General features: G+C 41.1%; 2 protein-coding genes across 3 annotated transcripts in view; both read right to left on the minus strand.

Moving 5' to 3' along the window:
• Positions 1–7,340: 7,340 nt before the first annotated feature.
• LOC114663817 (adrenocorticotropic hormone receptor-like) lies at positions 7,341–8,788 on the minus strand. The gene is given in 2 exon segments (XM_028817738.2): positions 7,341–8,303; positions 8,305–8,788. Coding segments are annotated over 2 exon segments (891 nt in total). The 5' UTR covers positions 8,773–8,788; the 3' UTR covers positions 7,341–7,880.
• A 5,638-nt stretch (positions 8,789–14,426) lies between these two features.
• rnmt (RNA (guanine-7-) methyltransferase) overlaps positions 14,427–27,663 on the minus strand; it is a 34,688-nt gene continuing 21,451 nt past the window's right edge. For both annotated transcript variants that reach the window (XM_028817577.2, XM_028817578.2), the window contains exons 6-11: positions 27,117–27,298; positions 23,348–23,512; positions 22,111–22,228; positions 18,207–18,305; positions 16,377–16,410; positions 14,427–14,614 (exon numbers count right to left, since the gene is read on the minus strand). In XM_028817577.2, coding sequence (XP_028673410.1) covers positions 14,577–14,614; positions 16,377–16,410; positions 18,207–18,305; positions 22,111–22,228; positions 23,348–23,512; positions 27,117–27,298 — 636 coding nt within the window. In that variant the 3' untranslated portion in view covers positions 14,427–14,576. The remainder of the gene's footprint in view (positions 14,615–16,376; positions 16,411–18,206; positions 18,306–22,110; positions 22,229–23,347; positions 23,513–27,116; positions 27,299–27,663) is intronic.

The raw sequence follows: 27,663 nt of genomic DNA on the forward strand, positions 1-27,663 counted from the left end.
CGCCACAACTGTCTGATAGAACATCTGCAGCATCTTATTGCAGATGTTGAAGGACGCCAGCCTTCTAAGGTAGTATAACCGGCTCTGTCCTTTCTTGCACAGCGCATCAGTATTGGCAGTCCAGTCTAATTTATCATCCAGCTGCACTCCCAGATATTTATAGGTCTGCACCATCTGCACACAGTCACCTTTGATGATCACTGGGTCTATGAGGGGTCTGGGCCTCCTAAAATCCACCACCAGCTCTTTGGTTTTTTGATTTTGCATAAAAATGTGAGGCAACTAAAGCATTTTGTGAACACAATCCCTTCATTTCAGGGGCTCAAAACTAATTGGACAATTGACTCAAAGGCTATTTCATGGGCAGGTGTGGGCAAATCCGTCGTTATGTCCTTATCAATTAAGCAGATAAAAGGCCTGGAGTTGATTTGAGGTGTGGTGCTTGCATGTGGAAGATTTTGCTGTGAACAGACAACATGAGGTCAAAGGAGCTCTCCATGCAGGTGTAAGAAGCCATCCTTAAGCTGCGAAAACAGAAAAAACCCATCTGAGAAATTGCTACAATATTACGAGTGGCAAAATCTACAGTTTGGTACATCCTAAGAAAGAAAGCAAGCACTGGTGAACTCAGCAACGCAAAAAGACCTGGACGTCCATGGAAGACAACAGTGGTGGATGATCGCAAAATCATTTCCATGGTGAAGAGAAACCCCTTCACAACAGCCAACCAAGTGAACAACACTCTCCAGGGGGTAGGTCGGCGTATCGATATCCAAGTCTACCATAAAGAGAAGACTGCATGAAAGTAAATACAGAGGGTGCACTGCAAGGTGCAAGCTACTCATAAGCCTCAAGAATATAAAGGCGAGATTGGACTTTGCTAAAGAACATCTAAAAAAGCCAGCACAGGTCTGGAAAAACATTTTTTGGACAGATGAAACCAAGATCAACTTCTACCAGAATGATGGCAAGAAAAAAGTATGGAGAAGGCGTGGAACAGCTCATTATCCAAAGCGTAGCACATCATCTGTAAAACACGGCGGAGGGAGGCAGTGTGATGGCTGCCAGTGGCACTGGGACACTAGTGTTTATTGATGATGTGACACAGGACAGAAGCAGCCGAATGAATTCTGAGGTGTTCAGAGACGTACTGTCTGCTCAAATCCAGCTCAATGCAGTCAAATTGATTCATGATACAGATGGACAATGACCCAAAACATACAGCCAAAGCAACCCAGGAGTTTATTAAAGCAAAGAAGTGGACAATTCTTGAGTGGCCAAGTCAGTCACCTGATCTTAACCCAATTGAGCAGGCATTTCACTTGTTGAAGACTAAACTTCAGACAGAAAGGCCCACAAACAAACAGCAACTGAAAGCCGCTGCAGTAAAGGCCTGGCAGAGCATTAAAAAGGAGGAAACCCAACATCTGGTGATGTCCAGGAGATCAAGACTTCAGGCTGTCATTGCCAGCAAAGGGTTTTCAACCAAGTATTATAAATGAACATTTGATTTCCAGTTATTTAATTTGTCCAATTACTTTTGAGCCCCTGAAATGAAGGGATTGTGTTCAAAAAATGCTTTAGTTCCCTCACATTTTTATGCAGTCATTTTGTTCACCCCACTGAATTAAAGCTGAAAGTCTGCACTTCAACTGCATCGGAGTTGTTTCATTTAAAATTCATTGTGGTAATGTACAGAACCAAAATGAGAAAAAAGTTGTCTCTGTCCAAATATTTATGGACCTAACTGTATATACATGTGACAGAAAGCCTCTCTGCAGATCCTACGAGATCGATGTATTTGGTTCGATGTTTGATGAATGGTTCGATGTGGTGAAGCAAAATGCCAACATACAGACGCATTTGTGGTGCTTTTACATTCAAGCAGTGCATATTCCCGATCTTAATGACACAACACATTTTAAAAGTCTGTCATACCGTCTTTTCTTTTTTTTTTGCAACTTCACAACAGCAACATAATGTACAGCGCTGTATTTGAGCCACTGAGAAAAAAAATGAAGGACATGGTGAAAACGTGTATTTTGTGATTAAAGTGGAAACTTCATCTTTAATCTCGAAATGTCCACTTTAACCTCGTAGTTTACTTTATCATTAAAGCACACCGTCGTAAACGTCATCCCAGTTTTTAATCGCTACGGCAAGCAACAATAGATCGCCACACTGAGCACATTAAATGTATGGTACTCCAACTCTCTGCACATTTAGAATCCTTAAATTTATACTTGATATCACTTTCATGATGAAATGCATTAAAGTATGTAAGTTACATTTTACAGATAAATTGGTAATTTCGTTTAAATAATGAATACTGTTGTTAATTACACACATGGGGGTGACACAGTGGCAGTGCGGTAGCGCTGCTGTCTCACAGGGAGTCACGTCGCTGATATTCCCTGCTTGGATACCACACTGTGCTCCAGTTTCCTTCCAAAGATATGCAGATTTGGTGCCACTAAAATGATGCCAGTGTGTATGTGAGTGCTTGTATTCACCTTGTGATGAGCTGATGCCTCATCTAGTAATTGTTTCTGTCTCGTGCCCAATGCTTGCTGGAATGGACACATCCCTGGATTGATGGATTTAATTATTAAACATTCTTTTCAGAGATACTGCGGTAAGGTGTCATTGGAATTTAATGGGTGTTCCAGGCACTTCACAACACAGAGAAGCCGAACCTGTTCTCACCGTGATGATATCTCACACTGCCACCTGCTGGATTCCTCCAGATTTACGTAAAGTACGCGCACAAGTACAAACAGTAAAATGATTGCATAGCAGGAGTGTCCGCTGCGGCATGCGTCACGTGAAGTATAAACCCGGGCTTCTGGAGAATACCATCCAGGTTTGAATCTCATACCTCGATGGCAACTATTTGGAGCTCACTCGGCATTCATCCAGTTCTTCCTTCTAAGTCCCCAAAGATGTGGAGTTACTTTAATTGGTGATCCCAAACTGGTGCTGTGTCAGATATTGTGATAGTCTGACGGGCTGGTTCTTCTCTTTCACTTTAGGTGCTCCTGACCCCTGCGTCCCTGGAACTGAATTAAATGGGTCAGAGAAACAATCCATTAATAAAACAATAGATGGGATTTGTCGGTCTTTGCAAAAAAGTCAAAAGTTTTTTAAAACGGTTTGTTTGAAATTATTTCAGTCTAAGATACAGTAGGATCCCGATTATCTGTGCCCTGATTTACCGAAGATCTACATTATTCGAGTAATACACAACTTTCTTGCAATTCAGATAGATAGATAGAGATAGATAGATAGATAGATAGATAGATAGATAGATAGATAGATAGATAGATAGATAGATAGATAGATAGATAGATAGATAGATAGATAGATAGATACTTTATTAATCCCAAGGGGAAATTCACAAAAGCTTTGCAGTGAATATTGTACGTATTGTGCATAAATACTACACTTTTAACCCCAATTGTATCAATCGAATGTTGGAATGTGGCCGTGACTCACTCACCCTATGGCGGTTGTCAGTGTGTCGTCAGTGTTGACCATGCACACGTGCTCTACTGTTGTTTTCGCATTGGATTTTTGTGTTTATACATCTCAAACCGCTGTGGTGAATTGCCGGTGAGAAATGCAAGCACACATTCTTCGATTCACGCTTTGCGGTGTGAACTAATGGACAACTCCATCCGTCAGCTGTCCAGCGTCTGCCTCTGAACACTATAATCATGAGAACCAGTGTGTTCTTTAAATACTGAAGAAATTTAGTTTAAGGATTTGCACTCATAGCCATTCTTTTATCCCACTGATTACTTATGGGTCCCAACCTCAGAGGCCACCCCCCTAGCAATGCTGGAAGCAGACCTAATGATGGAAAGAAACACTGGTGGCCTCTGAGGACCCAAAATCGTACCAAATTATGACATTCTCTGCAGAGAGTCACTACTACACTCCACCCATTCATAGTGCAAATCCCACCCTTATTGCCAATTGAACCAACACAGAATCGCACCACGAAGCATCTCCGTATGAACATTTGTGCTGTGGTGAACGGACAGTGGTGAGATCCCTTTGAAAAGGATAGCTTCGGTGCCATACCAACTGAACCCAAGATTGGTTGGCATGAGACAGGAATGTGATTTGACACAGGACCAATTTACAGTGCATCCAGAAAGTATTCCCAGCGCTTCATCACTTTTTCCACATTTTGTTATGTTACAGCCTTATTCCAAAATGGATTAAATTCATTTTTTTCCTCAGAATTCTACACACAACACCCCATAATGACAACGTGAAAAAAGTTTACTTGAGATTTTTGCAAATTTATTAAAAATAAAAAAAATTGAGAAAGCACATGTACATAAGTATTCACAGCCTTTGCCATGAAGCTCGAAATTGAGCTCAGGTCCATCCTGTTTCCCCGATCATCCTTGAGATGTTTCTGCAGCTTCATTGGAGTCCACCTGTGGTAAATTCAGTTGACTGGACCTGATTTGGAAAGGCACACACCTGTCTATAGAAGGTCCCACAGTTAACAGTTCATGTCAGAGCACAAACCAAGCATGATGTCAAAGGAATTGTCTGTAGACCTCCGAGACAGGATTGTCTTGAGGCACAAATCTGGGGAAGGTTACAGAAAAACTTCTGCTGCTTTGAAGGTCCCAATGAGCACAGTGGCCTCCATCATCCGTAAGTGGAAGAAGTTCGAAACCACCAGGACTCTTCCTAGAGCTGGCCGGCCATCTAAACTGAGCGATCAGGGGAGAAGGGCCTTAGTCAGGGAGGTGACCAAGAACCCGATGGTCACTCTGTCAGAGCTCCAGATGTCCTCTGTGGAGAGAGGAGAACCTTCCAGAAGGACAACCATCTCTGCAGCAATCCACCAATCAGGCCTGAATGGTTGAGTGGCCAGACGGAAGCCACTCCTTAGTAAAAGGCACATGGCAGCCCACCTGGAGTTTGCCAAAAGGCACCTGAAGGACTCTCAGACCATGAGAAAGAAAATTCTCTGGTCTGATGAGACAAAGATTGAACTCTTTGGTGTGAATGCCAGGCGTCACATTTGGAGGAAACCAGGCACCGCTCATCACCAGGCCAATACCATCCCTACAGTGAAGCATGGTGGTGGCAGCATCATGCTGTGGGGATGTTTTTCAGCGGCAGGGACTGGGAGACTAGTCAGGATAAAGGGAAAGATGACTGCAGCAATGTACAGAGACATCCTGGATGAAAACCTGCTCCAGAGCGCTCTTGACCACAGGCTGGGGTGACGGTTCATCTTTCAGCAGTACAACGACCCTAAGCACACAGCCAAGATATCAAAGGAGTGGCTTCAGGACAACTCTGTGAATGTTCTTGAGTGGCCCAGCCAGAGCCCAGACTTGAATCTGATTGAACATCTCTGGAGAGATCTTAAAATGGCTGAGCACCGACGCTTCCCATCCAACCTGATGGAGCTTGAGAGGTGCTGCAAAGAGGAATGGGCAAAACTGGCCAAGGATAGGTGTGCCAAGCTTGTGGCATCATATTCAACAAGACTTGAGGCTGGAATTGCTGCCAAAGGGGCATCGACAAAGTATTGAGCAAAGGCTGTGAATACTTATGGACATGGGATTTCTCAGTTTTTTTATTTTTAATAAATTTGCAAAAACCTCAAGTAAACTTTTTTCACGTTGTCATTATGGGGTGTTGTGTGTAGAATTCTGAGGAAAAAAATGAATTTAATCCATTTTGGAATAAGGCTGTAAAATAACAAAATGTGGAAAAAGTGATGAAGCGCTGTAAATACTTTCTGGATGCACTGTAACTACATGAAATACTTTGCATGCATGCTGTGGTCTTCATGCTAAGTGGCTGTGGTCGGTAATCAGGGAAACTCACAACAAAATGAGTCAAATGTTAACATGGAGCATTAAAAACAAGAGGTGGTTTTAAATTCACTTGTGATCGGGTCGATCAACATGCATAGTGTTGAAAAACAAATAGCAACATCATGTGAGGCCGACGAGGAAACCCTCTAATGTTTCACCATGAAAGTGATGCGCACTCTAACTTTAAAAGCAAGTAAAAGTTAAAACACTCCAAAATGAACATTATTAACAAATATTTACAAACGTTAAAGTGTAGACATGTGATAAACTAAACTAAATCGAAGTTACATTCATATTGTGCTTACTGGAATGTAAATGTGCATCATCATACAGTTAAATGAAACTCACCGAGTCCGATGCATGTCATAAAACTGAAGCACATCGGTGTGTGCCCTCAGCAGCGCCTGCCATCTTTTCTGCACTCACCAATCTGAAACGTGTCCATGTTGTACCACATCACAAAATTTTTAAGTTGTCTTCCAGTTGTTCAATTGCCGTTTTGAGAAATAAATCAAAACATTATGGAAAATGTCGACGGCGTGCAAACACAACCATTGTCGATACTCCATGATATTTGTTTTTTCCGGGAGGAAAAAATAAAGTTTCTGCCCAATGAAATAAGTCCATAACACTTTATTTACTTCACAGTGGGAGATGCAACAGAACCACCTGGGAACTGAAACAAAGGAATGAATCATCCCGTAAATTCCAAACAAAGCAAATGGATGTCAATTGTGAAAAAGCCTTCAAATAACTCCATTTACGATAGAAACCAAGTACTTTTTTTCTCACAGTAAGGGTGAAGAGATTATGAAGGTGTGATGGCCAGCATGCATGTCCCTGTCAGGATGGGTCCCGATCCCTTACCTGGCCAGGAGGCCTTGGTACAAAGTGGGCTAAAAGAAGAACAAAATGCCTCCCCACCTTTCCCTTGCCAGAGGATTCATAAAGCATGTCAATTTGCAGGTGGGCATATTGGCTTCCTGGCAGGGACAGACCGATGATTCTCCCCCGGCTGGAAGGACATTGCTACAACCTGTACTGACACCCACAAGGCATGTTGGGACTTTGAGTCTCAAAGCATCAGCCTTGTTGGAGATCCATAGGTGCCACCAGAGGGAGCTGCTGGTATTAATGATCCCTACTTTGTGGGGCTTTACGTTTGACCCAGAAGTACTTCCCACCTTGCAAGATAAAAGAAGTCGGTCGAACTCTTCCAGGTGCATTGGAGTCGGGTGGAAGAAGGGCAAAGCTCACCTGGGAGGTGTGAAGAAGAAGAAAGAGAGAGAGAGAGAGAAGAGTTGTGTTGTGATTTTGAAAAGCTTCTTCTATGGTATTTACACAAATAAACCAGGACTTGTGTCTGGGGTACTGAAATGCCCCCTAGTGGTCACAAGCTAATTACCAAATTGTGTCACAGAAGCTGAGACTAGGAGGCTTTTAGTTACCAACTGGAAATGAATGGTCCATGATCTACTTAACTGTTACCTGCACTAAGGCGCTCCACCAGCTCCTCTCTAAAATTTCTCATGCTATGTAACCATAATTCCACATGCTATCAAATTTCAGTCCAGACTCTCTTCACATGTAGCTCCTAAGCTGGTGGAACAAGCTGCCCATCTCGATTTGGAATTCTGATCCCCTCAACATGTTAAAGAAGTGTTTGAAGACACTCGTTTGGTGAATTTCTGTATCAGGTTTTGTAATGCAGGAGCTGTAACAACATCTTCACTTGTGATGACTAAATGTTGTCACTTTGTCCCATAACACTGATGTTTACCTGATTACTTTGATCTCTTTTGTCTAAGTTGCTTTGGATAAATGCATCTGCTAAGCAAATAAATGTATATCGAATTCCCAGGCTATGTTTGCGAGTTCCATATCAGTCTCAGTTGTTTCTATGGAGGCATTTCACGTGACAAATATCTCCCAAAGACTTTTAGCATTGACGTTAGCACGTACTACACATTTTTGCAAAAAAAAAAAAAAAATTAGCTTTCAGGTGTAGTGATGAGATTCGACTCATGGACACAAGCGCGTTCTTGACAGGCACAACATATTTCTGAAGGTGCTCCTCAGTTCAGCACTTCGAAAGGCATATATGAGAGGGTCAATTACCGCATTCAACATCATGAACAGGAGATTCACTTGAAAGAGCGACCTGTAGCACTCACAGTATGGGTTGAACGGGCACACCAGCATAATAATTAGGTGGAAGAAAAATGGAGACCAGCAGACAATGAAAACGCCCAAAAGGATGGTGAGCGTTATGGTTCCTTTTGCGTTCATCGTTTGATAAACCCTTTGGCCTGGAAGAGAAGCAATTGTCCTGGCATGAGCTTGTGCCAACAGAAACATTCGAACGTACAGAACCAAAATGAGTAGCAAAGACACCACATATAGAAGTATGAAGAAAATCAAAATAAAAGTCACGTAGGAAAAAAAACACCAGCACCATCCCATTGACTGCACAGAAGAGCCATATTCCGGCTAGAATCACGGACGCTCTCTTCATGGTCATTAAGTGGTGGTACCTTAGGGCGTGGAAAATCGTAATATATCGATCTACAGCAATAGCCAATAAATTTGAAATTGAACCCAGGAAGGACATACAAAGCAGGGCGTCGATAATATCGTCCACCTTCTTCTCAGTTTCCCCCTTGGGATCCAAGTGGCTGATCATGATGTTCTCACAGGTTTTCGCCACAGTCGAAATTAGATTTGAAAATGCTAAGCTACAAATAAAGCAGTTCATGGGGGAGTGCAGGTTTTTGTTCTTAATCACAGCAAGAACAATCAGCAGATTTTCACTTAAGCTTATCACGGTGATTGTGAAAAATATTTCCTCCGGGATTTTCACTTCTTCACAGTCGCTGGTGGTGGCGCCGATGGAGGTGTTTCTGTTCGAGTCCATCAGAAGAAAGTCACTCTGCAAATACTAAACAAAGAAGAGTTTCTTGTGTAAGAACACAAGGGGAGGGGTGGGGGGGAGAAGCTGACATTTTTATACAGATCAAATTTTGTTATAGCGAATACGGAAGTAATGACATTTTCAGAAAAATCATTTTTTTGGTTGGACTGAACAAACGTTCATACAACATGTTTAATGAATTTCGTTTTAACAAAATGTAAATTTTAGTATAATGAAATTTTTATCAACCAAAAATGACCATTGAAGGTAATAATGCGATGCAAAAAAAATATATAATGCTGCGCCTACACTTTCACCGAGTCTCAGGGTCCCAGCAACAGGCTGTCTCTTTGTTAGTCCAAAAGAAAGAGACACTCTTATCGCAAAATTTCTGGTCTCGGGCCATCTCGGTGAGAGTGTAGGTGTGACATCATACAGTGGAGTGGAAATCTGAGTCGGTGGTCCACTGAACATCCACATGAATATAATTATGTTGTGTGCATTGGTGTGCAGTAGTAAAATTAACTTACTACCTCGGTTATTGAAATCAACGGTGAAATAAAGATAACTGGAACAAATACGGGGGAAAAAAGTGGAAAATGAAGTGAGAGAAATGTGGAGCTCCGTACATTCTGATGGTTCAAATTATTAGAAGTACATTGACGAAGAGCTAATCAGGACATTATTGAAAATTTAGAGTCACCTGAATCAAATGTCTTTACTCAGGAAAGCGAGGAAGAGGATGGTGAACATAATATGCTGCCTGTTACGAAGGTTTTCTTTAATGAATGGACTTAAAAAGATTCAGGATTTTTTATCGTCTGGTACTCATGTCACGGAAAGTGTTTTTAAAAAATATATATGATATAGAAAATATGATTATGTACACTGCTAAAAAATTCTGTGCAGTCAAAAATTACTTCATTTTTTTTTTCTTGGATTCATATTTCTATAAAAAAGTAACAGATATTTCATTATAAAATAAATTATTTTTTGCAGATATATATTTTCTCCATACTCGTTATAACAAAATTTCAGTAAAACAAAGTATTTTTTACAGTCCCACAAATTTCATCACAATTAGCCAAATTTGCCAAAAACACAGAAACGTCCTTTCCAAAGTCAGAAATGACCTCCTTTGTGTTGACGACATTCAGGGAGAGGTTAACACTTAAAAGTAGTTTGATATTATTTGGTTTGTCTTTATCTTTAGTGTGCAGCTAACTGGTTTGTGATTGGAGGAAGTGATCATTCAGGGATGGCTCCTACCTTGCACCCAATGCCACCAAGATCTGCTCTGTCCACTCCTGAACCTCTGAATAGATTAAGCAGAGGGTGGACGGGCAATTACAAAATTTTTAAACAGTTAACAAACACCTGAATATATTTAATACCACAACTGTAAAACAAAATTTCAAATAATGGCTGGACTGATCCAAAGTGAACACTTCAGGACTATCTGAAGCTAAATGAGCTCTAACAGATTAACAGACATACCATATCAAAGGACATACGGCTCCTTACAAGTAAAATGGACCTACCTTCAGAAGGTGGGCTTCAAATTCATCGGAGAGTGAAGTACAGCTCACTCAATTCTAAACCACCATCAGCAGATCCTTTACACCAAGTCCTAGAAAAAGATAAATAGCAAGCAGAAGGTCTGGACCTGTTAGCACAGCCTTGGAAGGATTGTATCAACAGACGCTTTGCAGAAGACCTTCATAAATCAAATCAATCCAAGGACTGTTCATAAGAAGAATTTCACCCTTTCAGTGGACGCACCATAGGAACAACACAGTGGTGTTAAATTTGGGAATGCAACTTCAAATGGAGGGAGCTCTATAATCATTGGTCCACAAAGCATGCATTCTTCTGTCAGGTTCAGATTTTGGGCAACCTCATGAACTCCAAGTTTTGGGGGACTCAGAACACAACAATTACAGGCAAGAAAGGGTGCCACAGGAAATGGGCAGGGCTCACAGAGGACCACATTAGAAACAGTGGGCAGTGTGTGGGGACGGTGACAACACAGGTTGTCATGACAATGCAGGAAGAAGGGCGACAAATGTGCAGGGTGTCCCAGGATGGCTACAGAGCTCACACAGGAGAGAAAGAAAAAGACAGAAACTGCATCTGGTCCACAACTTGGTACTGGAAGAGAACCAGAAAGTTGTGTCAAAAGGATCTGACCAGGAGATGGGCAAAAAGCAAAAGACAGTCAAACAAGAAAAGGTCAAACAGCTGGAGAGCCACACTGCCGTGAAAAAAGTATTTGCCCTCCTTCCTCATTGCGTCCACTTCCTTAGAATTTTTACACAATGAATGGCCTTTGACCTTGTGAAAACCTGAGAAAACACACCACAAAGTTTTTAAATCATTCCTTTATTCAAGGAGCAAAGCTACCATACACCTCAGATAATTGCCCCCACAGTTTCCAGGCTTCCTTCCCACAACTAAAAGCTTCTTACAATCTGATGTCAGTCCATCACACTGCTGTTCAGGAATTTTCCCTCACTCTTCTTTGCTTTAGTTCAGTCACATCAGTAGGTTTACAAGTGTTAACTGCTGGTTTCAGGTTCCACCACAGCATTTCTCATGGGGTTAAGTCACGATTTTGACTAGACCACTCCAAAACTTGAATTTTGTTTCTTCTGACACATTCGGCTGTAAGCTTCCTTTTTTTTTTGGCTTATTGTCCTGCTACATAGCTCAGTAAAGCTCCTTTCACTTTATGGAATCTTTCAATAGGCTTCTGTAGACTTCATTTACATAACCTTAGCGAGTCAGAGGCAGTCAGAATCACACTTTCACCAAGCCGGTCACCTAATGTGACATGCCCAGTCTGTGCCATCTTAGATGATTCCAGTCACCTTGGGCACCAGCTCTTTGAATCTCACAGCCAAGAGTAATACAATTATTAAGATCAGCGCACCTGAAAACAGCATGTTAGCCATCAAGTTGTAGCAGTGCTACTATTAGTGAGAACTGCATCTCCCAGCAGTCCCCGCAGGGGCTATTGGGGTCAAAGTAGTTTAAAAGGAGGGCAGGTGGCCAAAGGAGAAGTGTGTTTTGTTGTTCTATTTTGTGTTCCGTTTACCTGGAGACTGCTAAGCCGTAATTAGTCTGTGTCCTGGATTGTATTCGTTGTTGGGGTCTGGCTTGTCTTCTGTCTACCTGTGTCCTGCGGATTGATTATGGATTCATTGGCTTCCCCGCAAAAAAAGGAGCACTCCTGAACCATCCATCCATCTTCACCCTTACAGTGGCTACCGGTAGGACTATTTTTCATTCGCTTGCTGCGTGCAGATCTCTGGACTAATTTCGTCATCATTCATTGCATCTGGTGTTGTTTCCATGGACTTTGCTGTGTGGAGTTGTTTGTGTATATTTGTTGAATGTAATATCGCCATAGGGGTACAAGGGTGGTGGGAGCGGAGGATGCCCACTTGGACAGAGGCAGTGGTGCTGTAAGAATTATGTTTCTGGACTTCTCTAGCACCTTCAACACCATCCAACCTCTGCTCCTTTGGGACAAGCTGACAGAGATGGGAGTAGATTCATACCTGGTGGCATAGATCGTGGACTATCTTACAGACAGACCTCAGTATGTGCGTCTCAGGAACTGCAGGTCTGACATTCTGGTCAGCAACACAGGAGCGCCGCAGGGGACTGTGCTTTTACTGGTCCTGCTCAGCCGATATACATCAGACTTCCAATACAACTCGGAGTCCTGCAACGTGCAAAAGTTCGCTGACGACACTGCTATCATGGGCTGCATCAGGAGTGGGCAGGAGGAGGAGTATAAGAACCTAATCAAGGGCTTTGTTAAATGGTGCGACTCAAACCACCTACACCTGAACACCAGCAAAACCAAAGAGCTGGTGGTGGATTTTAGGAGGACCAGGCCCCTCCTGGACCCCGTGATCATCAGAGGTGACTGTGTGCAGAGGGTGCAGACCTAGAAATACCTGGGAGTGCAGCTGGATGATAAATTGGACTGGACTGTCAATACTGATGCTCTGTGTAAGAGAGGACAGAGCCGACTATACTGCCTTAGAAGGCTGGCATCCTTCAACATCTGCAATAAGATGCCGCAGATGTTCTACCAGACGGTTGTGGTGAGCGCCCTCTTCTACGCGGTGGTGTGCTGGGGAGGCAGCATTAAGAAGAGGGACGCCTCACGCCTGGACAAACTGGTGAGGAAGGCAGGCTCTATTGTAGGCACGGAGCTGGACAGTTTGACATCTGTGGCGGAGTGACGGGCGCAGAGCAGACTCCTGTCAATCATGGAGAATCCACTGCATCCACTAAACAGGATCATCTCCAGACAGAGGAGCAGCTTCAGCGACAGACTGCTGTCACCGTCCTGCTCCACTGACAGACTGAGGAGATCGTTCCTCCGCCACACTATGCGACTCTTCAGTTCCACCAGAGGGGGTAAACGTTAACATTATACAAAGTTATTGTCTGTCTGTATACCTTTATTGTTATCACTCTTTAATTTAATATTGTTTTTTGTATCAGTATGCTGCTGCTGGAGTAAGCGAATTTCCCCTTGGGATTAATAAAGTATGTATCAATCTATCTTATTGGTTTCATTTATATTATTAAATTTCATTATATTCTTTAATTGTTATTCCCCAGTGTGCTTTTTGTCTGTGTTTGTGAGTGTGTGCGGGTCGAGCCAAGGCTGGGAACGTCCCTGGGATCCACTATAAAAATAAATAAATCACCTTCATCTTGATGGTGTGAATCTTAGTGGCACCAGACCACTACAAACAACAACATTTATTTATATAGCACATTTTCCTACAAAAAAGTAGCTCAAAGTGCTTTACATAATGAAGAAAAGAAAAATAAAAGACAAAGTAAGAAATTAAAATAAGACAACATTAGTTAACATAGAATAACAGTAAGGACCGATGGCCAGGGAGAACAGAAAAAACAAACAAAAAAAAAAAAAACTCCAGATGGCTAGAGAAAAAAATAAAATCTGCAGGGGTTCCAAAGTGATGCATCTTCTTATAGAATACGCTACCCGTGGCTGTCTGTTTGTCTGTCCAGGATTTTAAATCACCTGTAGCTCGCAAACTGTTTGACCAATTGGCCTGAAATTTGGTACACATATACTACGTGACGTCTACGGTCAGCTTTTGGTGTGATCATTTTTATTACTTTTTATTTTCTTTTATTGTAGAATCAACTCTTGGCAGCGGGAAGCAGGGCGGCCGTGAGGCACATGCGTACGGGCACCGTTCTCAAGCCTACCACCTTCGCCATCACTTCCTCTACCTCTTCATATCTGACATCATTCTTGAGGCAGTTTGAAAATTTACATGGCAGCTTAAGTAAAAAATTAAGAAAAACATACTAAGTAATTGCAACACAAACACTGACTTAATCAGTTTTAATGCTCATTAAGCATCATGCGCATCAACCTCTGGAGCAAATGAATGCTAAACATACAGAGAAAGAGCATGAAAACTGTAAGTCAAGTGTATTCACCGCACGTTATCGTGCACTCTGCTGTTACTGTCTTTAATAAGTAGTAATAAGCTGAGCAGCCCTCCTCTTCAAGCACCACATTTTCTTTCACTTGTGTACACATGTTTATGCACAGAACACTGGCGTTAAAATAAACAGACACTCATGTTGAATTGTTTTATCCCCAAATCTTTAATAGAGCTCACTAGCATCCAACATATGCAAATTTGTAAGCATGATACCAAACTAAAGAAAATAACAGATGAAGATTTCACAAATAAAATATTACACAATTTTACAAGAAATACATTGTCCACCTGTGATTATTCCATCTTTTCAAAGGCAAACACCAAGTATATACCTGCAAGAAAGAATGAAAGGAAAAAAAAAAAAAGAAAAACTCAGGATAGTTTGTGAAGTTACAAAAATGGCCATGAAAGAGGACATCCTTACATTGCTTGTTACCACGCACTTGAAAACTGTCCACCCACTTCCGTTACAGAGGGTCGCATTGTTAGATTTCCCTACTGGACCACCTTAAAATGTGACCTCACTAGGGTGCCCCTGGTCTCCTCCCACTGAGCTGTGCCAGATTTAAATCCTACAAGAGGACATCCTCACCCGTCACCAAGCTCAACCCTACCCACTCCAATGGCCGTCTACATGGTTGTGTGCACAGTGTGCAATTCTTATTATAACCCCCTCATTTCAATCACTCACATTCATGATCTCACTCTTTTGACTGCCAACCCACCAACCTTGGGTGAGCAAAAAATGAAGATCCTGTCTCATTATTTTTAGCCGATATAATTCTTCTATTGAATGAACCCTCAAGGTCCAACCATGTGAAAATATCAGGCAAAAGCCACAGACATCATGGTGAAAAGAGGGGAGAAATCCAAAAAGACACTCAACTCTCTCCAACCCTTCTAGCCCGCGGTCTATGAAAACAGAAAACAAAAAGAAGCTGTCTTGTTGGAACCTAAAACTCACTTTAAAGTTAACATCAAGAATGCCAACGCATCACACATGCAGGGGGCTGGCAATGATGAGCTAAAGCAGCAGGCCTATTAGCCTTTAGCGGCATACAGGGAACACAGTCACCAGCCTTCCTTAGGTCTACAAGAGATACGATACAAGACAGGGTTGGCAACCTTTGAAATGCGTGTGCAAGAACAGAAAAGTGCTTCACTCTTACATGATAATCCAATCCAGCTCCCTGCCAGTGGCTCTCCTAGAGAGTGACAGAAGAGTGTGGCCTCTCACATCGAGGGATGCCTAGATCAGCGGTTTTCAAACTGTGGGGCGCGACCCCTTGCCATATGTGGCGTAATTTCGCTATTCGTAGGGAAATTTTACACTTGTAGCGGTGTATCGGCAGCAAAAAATATTGGAATACATTTTATTAGGGTTTCAAAAAAACGTTAGGGGGGCGCGATTAAAACTGTTATGAAAACTCGGGTCGCAAATACTTAAAGGTTGAGAAACGCTGGCCTAGATAATGCTACCTACACACATTCCCAAACCCGACTAATCAAATCAGGATCACTCCTCAACGGTTCATCAGTCCATCCCAGAACCGGCTCTCGCACACATACAGAGTTATACAGGGCCAATGTACAATTGCCAACCAATTTAACCTGCATGCTTTTGGGATGAGCAGGAAGGGAGCGGGGGGGGTGGGGGACTGCAAAAAAAAAAAAAAAAAACCCAGAAAGACATGGAGTATGTGAGTATTTTACAAACACAAGACTTGGGTAAAGGATCTAAACCTAGGATGTTGGATCCATGAGGCAAAAGCAGAGACTTCTGTGCCACCGAGCTGCCCTGGGCAACAGACTGTTAAGTAAAACATGAAAACAAACTCCAAGTAAGAAGATAAAGAATGTCTCATAGTGCAAACGTTAAAATCATTTATGTTTGATAAAAAGACATCGACAATGCCTTAACATCATTTTTGTTATCTTCTGAATAGAATGTCTCCATTAGTTTACTGTACATATTTTTGTTTTAGTCCGTGTTAGAATCACAGATTGCTCTGCCTTACAACATTAACAGCGAGATGTACTGTAAACAACTAAACCTTCAGCATTCACACGTCTGTTACCTACGTATTTACTTACTTGTAGCATCCCATTCGGACTGGCTTAGTGTCCCCTACAAGAAAAGACAAGACATATCTCAGCCAATTAAAAGTGGAGAGAAAAAAAACTAAATAAGTTGAATATTTTTTATACTGTATGATAGAAGCGGTATAAACAAAGGTGGAATATGAACCATATGAAACGTAAAAGCTCAAAACGGACATGTCAAAACTCCTCATGGAACCAAATTTAAAGACGTTCATATTTTGAGGGATGGCCGGCCAAATATTCCGGTCCACACCCCCAGGTGGAGCCCTCCCAGCAGCATGGAAGGTCCCCAAATTCCAGCAGGGCATTATGGACATTGTAGTTTTTATAAAGAACCCTGCTGGATACCATGGGGACCACCAGGAGCCGCTGTAGGGAGGCTTACAGAGTGCTACGTGCCCTATAACCCGGAAGTGCGTCATGATCACATGACCGGAAGGAACGACGTGCTTCCGGGTTGAAGAAAAGGACTTTTAATCTGACCCGGAAGTGATGAGGACTTATGGATTGTTGGGCTGGAACCACTTCCGGGTCAGGAAGGACTGTGGGAAAGCCCAGACACTGAGCTGAGCTGGGAGGAAGGGTGGCTAAGTGTCTGGGAGAGGAGGAGTGAGACTATTGTATTGATTATTGATTAGTGAGCTTTGTATGTGTAGTGTGGAGTGGAGGGTGCTTAGTGCACAGTATTATAATAAAAAGAAGAAAAGTTATACTTTTACCTGGTGTTTGGCGTGGTACCTGAGGGATCAAGGGAGCAATAGCGCCCCCTACTGCTACAATATACATTTATGAATAATCTATACACTAAAACGCTACGAGGCATTCATTTCAACATGGCGTTTGCAAGTGTACACTCAGTCAGAATTCATGACACTGTTTTTTGAACGTCTGCTAATAAATATTACGTTAATTAACACAAATAAACATATGCAGCTAACAAGACTCTTTGTACACTTGTACTCAATGTACCACTGGCAGTAATAAACTCAACTGTAAGACAAGGTTGGTGCCAAGACAAATTTAGGAGGGGGGCACTGTGTTTTCACAGGGTGGACGATATGTGATTACAATCCAAATAACAGAGCACAACATTTTTGATCCACAACAAATATGCCTCAGAGCGTATAAGGAACAGATTACAGTCAGCAAGCAGAACTTTATCCTGCACAACAAGCCAAATGCAGCTTGTATCTACTTCTGTGCTCTGTTGTAGACTTTGCTTTCTGGATTTGTGTTTTTGGGACTTGTCTGCCTTGGATTGCCTTTGTTGTTTAGGCAACTCCTTCTGGGCCTTTTGTACTCTTTGTGGCTTCTTGTGCTACAGATTATTTTTGAAAATAAATTAATTTTATAAAGATTCTTTGTGTGCCCTTTATGTTTTACTAGTCCAAGGCTGATGGATCCTTCTTTTTTTTGAGTTTTTTTGTTACAAGTTTTAGGACTTGGTGCTTAGAAAGTTTCTAGTTTATGAAAGGGCCAATTATAATTGCTAACTATCCTAACACATGTCTTGAGAATGTAGAAAGGAAACCAGGAGTCCCAGTTTGGGGGGGTTATGGGACGGGGGGATTAGGACTCAAACATGTTGGCAGAACAAGGAGAAGCCACACAAACAAACATCGACTGGATGTGGGTTTCAGTCCCTTGCACTGTGAAGCAGCAAAGCTGATCGCTGCACCACTGTTCACCTTTCTTTAATCCAATCTAAAATTACTGAAGATGAGCATAGAATATTATCATATCTAAATAATCTCTTCAATAATTTAAAACACACTACAAAACACATCCAAACAGGCTCCATACCATGAACATGAATCTTACCAAAGTTTCACTTGTTTTACCACTTGTTAGGTGTTTCTCTGCATGTTGGTATTCCTCAGCATTGGCTCCCAATTTTGCTTTTTGATATGAAGAGTACGGCTTTAGAAATCAAGGAGGAAAAAAACAGCTTTATTACACCCTGTAACAACTTTCACAAACTTTATTTTACCTTCACAAAATTACAGCATCCATAGGTTTAAGCAATCTATAAAATGTCAGAGAGACACTGAAGGGTTTGTACTGGTTAAAATATGCCTTCAAAAAAAAAAAAGTAAATTAACAACAGTGATGTGTTTTTATTTCCTTTTATCACATACAACACATATATAAAAAAGCACATCTATAGAACAAGTAAAATACATTAATTAAATGAAACTTTACGCAACAATGTAAAGTGGTGGCTCTGAGGCTAGGGATCTGCACTGGCAATCGGAAGGTTGCTGGTTCGAATCCCATAAAATGCTAAAAGGGACTCTGCTCTGTTGGGCCCTTAAGCAAGGCCCTTAACCTGCAATTGCTGAGCGCTTTGAGTAGTGAGAAAAGCGCTATATAAATGCAAAGAATTATTATTATTAACAATAACAATTACTGTATATACTTGCGGATATGTTTTCCCGCAGATAAGTTGGGGCTTGATTTTACCATCTTGATAATTTCTGGTAATTTATAATGTCGCTCGTATAAGTCGAATGCGGAAAATTCACGCTATTGGTCCAAGAGATTATGTATGATATGCTAACGCCCCTGCAGTGGGTTGGCACCCTGCCCAGGATTGGTTCCTGTCTTGAGCCCTGTGTTGGCTGGGATTGGCTCCAGTAGACCCCTGTGACCCTGTGTTCGGATTCAGCGGGTTGGAAAATGGATGGATGGATGGATGCTAACGCCCACCTGAGAGAGTAACCACGGAGCACACGGCCTTTTTTGAATTCTATTTATTGTGCTTACATGACCACATGGGAATACCCAAACTATTCCAAAGCAATGTTTGCACTGTTTTGTGTGTCTCACACCCTCATACACCTTTATCATAGGAGCATCCTTTATCTACGATGGAGCGTTCGATCAGAAGAAAATATGAAGTTGGTTTTAAATGAAAATTCGTTGAAGTGGTGAAAGAAATCGGTAACTGCGCAGCTGCAACAAAATTCAAAGTATCTGAGAAACTGGTGTGAGACTGGAGGAGGCAAGAAGATGTGGAAAAAAAAAATAAAAAATTAAGTGTCGTATTTTTGAACGGGCGTATAAGTTGGGGTTGGATTTTATGATCGATTTTTCGGGTTTCAAGACCCGACTTACACGTGAGTATATATTCGGTAAGTGAAAACCTCTTAACAGTGCAGAACATCACCAACTACCTTTCTCCACAACTAACAATCGCAATTTGTGATTCATTATTGGCCGAAATGAACCTGATAGGTACGCTACAAGCAATTGACAACCACAATTCTTTCCATGTCAGGAATCAAAAATATTTTTAAAGCAGCACAATAGCACATAAACAACTAACAGATAAGCAAAAGGATAGTGTGTAGCATTCAGTAAAAGAAGTGCTACTAGAAACAGTAGAATGTTATAACTGGGAAAAGACAGAAAATGTCCAAAGCAAGAGGGCAGAGAAGAGAAATATACATGTTTTTGTTTTTTGGGTGCAAAATGGCAAAAGTAAATGTGGACAGACATAAAAGTGGAGAAAACTATTTAATCGGCAAAATAAATACATAAATAAGTACAGACATGATACTATATTTAATAAATGAAGTAAAACAAGTCACCCCATTGGGAATGACCAAATATAGTAAAGAAGTATTGTAGCAAGCAAGAAACAAGATTTTACAACACATAAAGGTAATAAATGATGAACAGAATGTTCCGAGAATGCACAGTGTCACACTCCGTTGCCCGCAGGTATGGGCACCACTCCATGTTAGGACATCTAGTAAACCAGCGGTTCTCAAACTGTGGTGTGCAGAAGTAACAAAATAAGGGGGTGCGAATGTTGCCATATGTAGCGTAATTTCGCTATTTGTAGGAAAATTTTAAACTTGTAGCGGTGTATCGGCAGCAAAAAAATATAGCAATAAAATTTATTAGGGTTTTAAAAAAACGTTAGGGGGGCGCGATTAAAACTGTTATGAAAACTCGGGTCGCAAATACTTAAAGGTTGAGAAACGCTGGCCTAGATAACGCTACCTACAAACATTCCCAAACCCGACTAATCAAATCAGGATCACTCCTCAACAGTTCATCAGTCCATCCCAGGACCGGCTCTCACACACATACAGGGCCAATTTACAATTACCAACCAATCTAGCATGCATGTCTTTGGGATGAGCAGGAGGTGAGCTGGGGGGACTGCAATAAAAAAAAGAAAAAAAAAAAACAGAGAAAGACATGGAGTTTGTGAGTATTTTACAAACACAAGACTTGGGTAAAGGATCCAAACCTAGGATGCTGGATCCATGAGGCAAAAGTAGAGACTTCTGTGCCACCGAGCTGCCCTGGGCAACAGACTGTTAAGTAAAACATGAGAACAAACTCCAAGTAAGAAGATAAAGAATGTCTCATAGTGCAAACGTTAAAATCGTTTATGTTTGATAAAAACACATCAATAATGCCTTAACATCATTTTTGTTATCTTCTGAATAGAATGTCTCCATTAATTTACTGTACATATTTTTGTTTTAGTCCGTGTTAGAATCACAGATTGCTCTGCCTTACAACATTAATGGCGATATGTACTGTAAACAACTAAACCTTCAGCATTCACATGTCTGCTACCTACGTATTGCATATGTTGCCATATGTGGCGTAATTTCACTATTTGTAGGAAAATTTTAAACTTGTAGTGGTGTATTGGCAGCAAAAAATATAGGAATAAAATTTATAAGGGTTTCAAAAAAATGTTAGGGGGGCGCGATTAAAACTGTTATGAAAACTCGGGTCACAAATACTTAAAGGTTGAGAGATGCTGTAGTAAACCATGGCTGAGGATAGAAGAGAATCCCAAAATGAGACAAAGAGGACTCAAGCAATATAATATCTGTATTTTGGTACATTGTGACAAGTCCTCCTTTCTCAGCATTAACACGTAAGGATAGACTACGACATATGAGGACATAACAACAGAGGTTATGGTGAAAAAAAGTGTAAATGTGCATATTTATAAATAAAAAAAAAAAAAAAAAAAGTTTCACTGTGCAAAAAAAATGGGGGGTAAAATACAGTACAGTCTACTGGAATGCAATAAAGAAGTGACATAAATAAACAAGTAAAACACAATTACAACCATTTGGGAAAACAGATGCTCACAGTCCCTTCACCCAGAGCAGCAATCTCTCACACAACACACCTTGGCACTCAGGGCTGGGATGGAGCCCCGTCACCTCCACTGCCATATGACGGACGATGCAGCTGGAGATTCTCCGATCCCGCCATCCTCACATTATTTTACAACTAGACAAAGAGCCCGTTTTGACAACGTAAGATGAAATGGGCACGAGTGGAACAGTAATAAGTATAAGCACCACAAACCTGATATAGGTGTATTGAATGAATGCGTAATTAGGCCTCGAGCTGTAGTCGAAATCGCCTTTCAGGCCTCTAGAGCTTTAATCGAAGTCGCCTTTCTCTTTGAATTTTTGCGCCCGTAAATCCGCCGCCTGCCGCGATGTCGGTCTCGTAAGGTTTTTCGGGCAGCTGCGCAGAAGGCGACTACGCATTTGGCTTCGGACGGACATGAGTGAGTGAGGAGGCTGGCGAATTATATATAAGATGTACTTTTGAGGGTGAGTTTGTAAGGTAAGACACAACGTGTTTTTAGCTCCCAGTAATCAGTCAAACAAAATGAGCCAAGTCTGTTCTTGCACTGGCCTGTCAGTGTTTATTTTGTATCTACTGTACTTACCTCTAAAGCTTGCATTCTTTTCAGAAGCATTTTGTGTTCCTCATTTTTAATCTTTTCTTCAAAAAATTCTCGAAATGTCTTCTTAAACAAAAGCTTCATTTTATATTTCTTTGCCATCCTGTGAATTGAAGTATGTAATAAAAATATAAATCTATACTGCAGCCACAAAATACTTGGAGATTATGTTTACTTGGAATAAATCCTGACAGTAAACACCAGTAATACTAGCTTATAATATTCTCATATTGACTTGCTTTCACGAGAGCTAGCAAAAATAAACTAATGGATGAGCAGTACCTGCCAAAGGTAGCACAAAAATTAAAAGACATCACTCTGTTAGGGGTAAGTACCACTGGCTGTATGTGGTGTCTGTTTCTCTCAACTACAATTATACCGGCACAGTCAATGTGAAGTTATAAGAAATAGTAGCTATGTCAGCATAAAGAAATGTAAAATATGCATTCAAGCTGAATAATGTGCTGTCCCACCTAGTTAAAAGGAGGCGAAAAACAGCTGCTGTTAAGGATGAGCCACTGAAGATGCAGACTGTGGTACTCAATACGCTCAAAAACAGTGAACAGCGTGCCTAATGACACTAACACGACTCCAGTAGAACCACAGACAGTGCTGTCCAGCACCCAACATCTCACTGTCCAACACGCCACACCTTGATATAGTTGCAGCATTTGAACTTTATATATATATAATATATATATGGACCACAATGCTTCTCTTAACCCTACTTGCTGCTGTTATACCGTAGAGTGATGCAACAGTCAAAATGAAAGCAAGATAAATTTAAATATCATTAAGCTTCAGTTACCTTGTGCTACTGATCTCTTGAATATATAACAACAAATTTTACCTTCTATTTTCTCTCAGTGTCAAATCTTCTATTTAATTTCCATTTCTCTCTAGTTATTTTATGAATTTGTCCAATATGCAAGGAAAACTGGGACATGGCAACCCTGAACATAGAAAGTGCATGGACTGGAGGAAATTGCAGGCGGGTTTTTAGGAAGAAACCCTGTGGGTGGAGCCTTTTCTGCTGCGGATTTTGCCGCTACTCACTAAAAACATTTTAGCAAGTGCTGTCTAGATGTGTGATTGCTTGACAATCGCACTTGGCCCCACGAGACTACCTATTCACAAATGCCTGCAACACTTACCTTGGCAAGAATCACCTAAGAAAAAAAAACTTAAGCAGTTAATTAAAAATGGCGGAGGAAATACTTACATTTCAAGTAAAGGGAAGTAAACAAGGAACTCTGGGACATTCACTACACCTTCTAGGTTAAAGTCATACTGACATCCGAACAATGGAAAGTCTCCCTTCTTCTGAAATGTAACACTATACACCTTATTTCCAAACGAATTGCCGTCAGAATTTTCAAGACGTTTTCTATAAAGAGAAAGAGAAACTTGTTACCAAAAAATGCTTTTTTATTCCACTACTAATATTTATTAAAATACACTTTAATTGTATACAAAATGTACAAGCTGTGTGCACCATACAATACTTACAAATAAACTAAGAAAAAAGTAAATATAAACATAAGCAATAATGCTGAAAATAATCCCATATACACTCACATTCGCTTGTGCTGGACACATTTAGTTACTTATTTACCAAATATACATTACAAAGGAGACAGCGCCCTTAACTGGGATTTGGACTGGGGAAGCTGTAAGGCAGCACTGCCACCACAACATTAATTCCATCCTCATAAAATGAACAGGTTAGGAACACCAATGAGTAAAACACAGAAGGCATTGTCAACTGCTAGTCCTGCAGCTATAAGGATGTGCAAAAATTGTGCTTTAAACTTTATATTTTTAAGTTGTAGTGAATGTAGACTGGCATGTGAACATACACTTCAGCATGACAGTGCAGTCATTTGCTTTCTAAACGTTTGCTTTTTATAAAGCATTCAGTCACAGCCAAAGGAAAAAAAAATCCATTTCAGCTTACTCAAATGTATTAAAATATTTTCCAACATAAAATTTGCATTACATTTTCCAACAAATACATCAGTTATTAAGCACTAGGCGCAGTAACTGTCAAAGACAGGTAATAGAATAATTTTAAAATATTTGCTCTCTCTTGCCCAACGTGTACTGTCTGTGCCCTTTCTCAGTATTCGTGTTATGTCTGAACGTCTCTTCACCGCCGCTCCATCTGTCTAGTGCAGGGGTGTCGAACTCCATTCCTGGAGGGCCGCAGTGGCTGCAGGTTTTCATCCTTACCATCTTCTTAATTAGTGACCACTTTTTGCTGCAGATTACCTCTTTTAAATAGCTTGACTCAGGCCCCATAGTTGTTTCTTTTTCCTTAATTAGCAGCCAAACAATAATGAGACACAAAGCAGGCCGCCATATGACCAGCTCACTTGTGCCCACCACACAATACCTTAAAATAAATAAAGTTGAAGGTCTAAGTGAGGCTGATTTCTGAGGTCACCAAAACATTATGCTGGCGTTCTTAGAAAAGGCAGAAAAGCAACAGTTTTGGAAATGTGTGCTGTGGCAGGATGAGAGTAGCAACAAGCCATGAAATTAAATAACGGGTTTAATTAACAGACAGAATCGGCTTCTCATTAAGAAAGTGATTGGAGTGAAATTGGTTGGTGTTTGGTCATCTGTCAGTTCGTTTCACATCTCATTTCTGTTCAGCTGTCATTTAATGAAGAAAGGAATCAATTCAGAGGACTGAATCCTTAAAAACAAGGCTATTAAAATGAACAAGGCTATTAAAACGAAGAGAAAAGGGGTTAATTAGCAGTGAAAACTGGTCACGGATTAGGAAAAGGGTTAGAATGAAAACCTGTAGCCACTGCGGCCCTCCAGGCATGGAGTTTGACACTCCTGTTCTAGCATATTCCTGTAAAGACCTGCTTATTTCCCCCAAGAGTCATCTTTCTCACCTCCTGACTAGTTTCATACTCTTCGTCTTTGATGGCGACCCTCTCTCTGCATCCCTAATACACCTTCACTCATTGTACATCTCACTCTTGCACTTCCAAAGCCAGACTGACCAATCAGATTGACCAGAGGTACTGGACACACGGGTCTTAGTGTTTTATTATTTAGTAGATAAACTGAACAAATTGCAAGTGCTGATCCAAATTAATTTTAATACACTAACATCAGTTTCACACTTCCGTCTAATGAGCCCCACAAGCTACAACAGATGTTATCACTGAAAATAGGGCTTTTAATTTAATAAAATGAGTGCTTGATGCTTTCTAGAGCAAGGTTCTCAAAGTCCGGTCCTGGAGGGCCGCAGTAGGTGCAGGGTTTCATTCTAACCTTTTTCCTAATTACTGACCTGTTTTTGCTCCTCATTAACTTCTTTTGAACTAATTTTAATTGACTTGCTCTTGAAGACTCAGACCCCTTTAATTGTTTCTTTGTTCTTAATTAACAGCCAAACAATAATGAGATACAAAATGAACCAAAAAATGACCAACATACAATATGTGAAAATAAAAAGGTGGAGGTCTCAGGAATGCTGATTTGCTCAGGTCCCCAAAAAATTTTAACAAGTGCTCTTAGAAAAGACAAAAAAAAAAAAATCAACAACTTTGAAAATGTCTGCTATTGTACAAGGAGAGCAGCAACAAGTCATGGAATTAAAGAATGGGCTTAATTAACAACAAGACTCAGCTAATTGAGCAACTTTTTGGAGTGAAATTGGTTGGAGTTTGCGGCCCTGGCTTAATTGGTTTTCTGTTGGCTCACTCAATTCACATTTCATTTCTGTTTAAGGAAAGAAATGAAGCAATTCAGAGGAACGATGAAGAAAATCCAGGGAACAAATCTTAAAAATTAATATTAATTCAAAAGAAGTTAATTAGCAGCAAAAAACAGGTCACTACTTAAGAAAAGGGTTAGAATGAAAACCTGCAGCCACTACGGTGCGGTGTAGCGAGTCCACAGCTCAAGTCAAACAGGCCACTTTTTAAATAAATAGTCGCCGCACTCGCGGTTTAGAGAGGGGGCATGGTATGTGTGGCCGGAGCGGTTCCTGGGTGATGCGGACGGTCCTCACTTAAGTGCACAGGTGAGGAGTCGTCCGCATCCGTAAATGATGCCGGGAGCTGCTAATTGCCACACCTGATCCACGTCCCCATGATAAATAACAGAATAATGAGGCGGCTGGGAAAGAAAGAAAAAAAAAAAGAATGTGAAGGGAGGTTAATGGAGAAGAAAGCAGGAAGGAGAAAGCCAGTGTAGGATTCAAGAGCGAGAGAGTGGAGGCTCACACTGATTTGCAGGCAGCTGGGAAAGGCGAGCCTGAGTGGGGTGTTTGGCCGGCACCTGAGGGCCGACGGTAGTGGTCGCTCCTGCTGAGCGCTTGTTTAGAGCAGGAGTGACTGGGAGAAGGTTGGCGAAGGCAGCAGGAGTTGGGGACTTGGGAAGTGGAAGTCCCAGTGTGAGCGTCCTGGTCGCTGGGGAGCCCAAGTCTCGGTCTGGGTGAGCAGAACCGGAGCCAGGGATCAGAAGGCCACCAGACCAGTACTGTGAAGAAGGTGACTCCCCTGGTGCATAGCCTGGATGGGAGAAGCAGGGGAGTCGCCAGTAAAAGGAGGAACCGTGCTTTGTGTTTTTAAAGAGACTGCTTCCAGCAATTGATTTAATCTCGTTGTTTTTAAAAGGATTCTTTTTTTCTATTGGATTTTAACCTCCACCTTTCACCTGTTTTATGGATTATTTATTTAATGTCTTATTTTGAAGCACTGCACTTTACTTTGTTTTTGGTTTGTTGATTTAAATAAAAGCACTTTACACTTTTGCACCATCCCCTTTGCTTCATTGTTGTGCCTCACTGTCCAGCTCATTGGTGACATTACTGACAGTGTTGGGTTCAAGAGCTCCCAGAAGTCAGATGGGAGCACGGAGCAAACCGCCCTCCAGGACTGGAGTTTGAGATCCCTGCTTTAGAAGAACATTCCTAACACCAGTATGGGCAACTTCTGTCCACATACACTGAAACAGATACTCACACTAGTTCAAAAGCATTGGGAGTTGTACCAATGAAATAGCCGCCAGGTCTCAGTCTCTCACAAGCATTGCGTAGCATCTGCTCAGCCTGCTCTTGTGTCTCAAATGAGTAATGCAACACAAATTGACAGCTACAGATGTCGAAGTACGTTTCAGGATCCTTGAATTTATCAGCCAAAAGTTCCTATACAACATGATAAGAAGAGCATAAGAAATTTTACAATTCTTAAAATTATTACAGTACTTAATCATATGAAAATTAACCTACAATTAAAAAATGAATAAACATTTTTTCTGTTTTTTGTAAGAAATTGCACAAGTTTAACCTGAGGACTATAACAAATCTTGTTTTTTTCAGGTGTTTTTTTAGCCTAGAAGCTGCAAAATCAGTCACACTACATTAAAAAGAATGGAGGTAAACAGAACACTGAAATTCAAATTTTAGGAACAACTCCAACATGGGAACATGTTCTTTAATGCACTGAACTGGAAGCAAGTACTTCTTTAAACAGACTATTGTGATATTGAAAAATTCGCAGCAATTATATA

This window comes from Erpetoichthys calabaricus, chromosome 13 (assembly GCF_900747795.2).
Source record: "Erpetoichthys calabaricus chromosome 13, fErpCal1.3, whole genome shotgun sequence".
NCBI classification, from domain to species: Eukaryota; Metazoa; Chordata; class Cladistia; order Polypteriformes; family Polypteridae; genus Erpetoichthys; species Erpetoichthys calabaricus.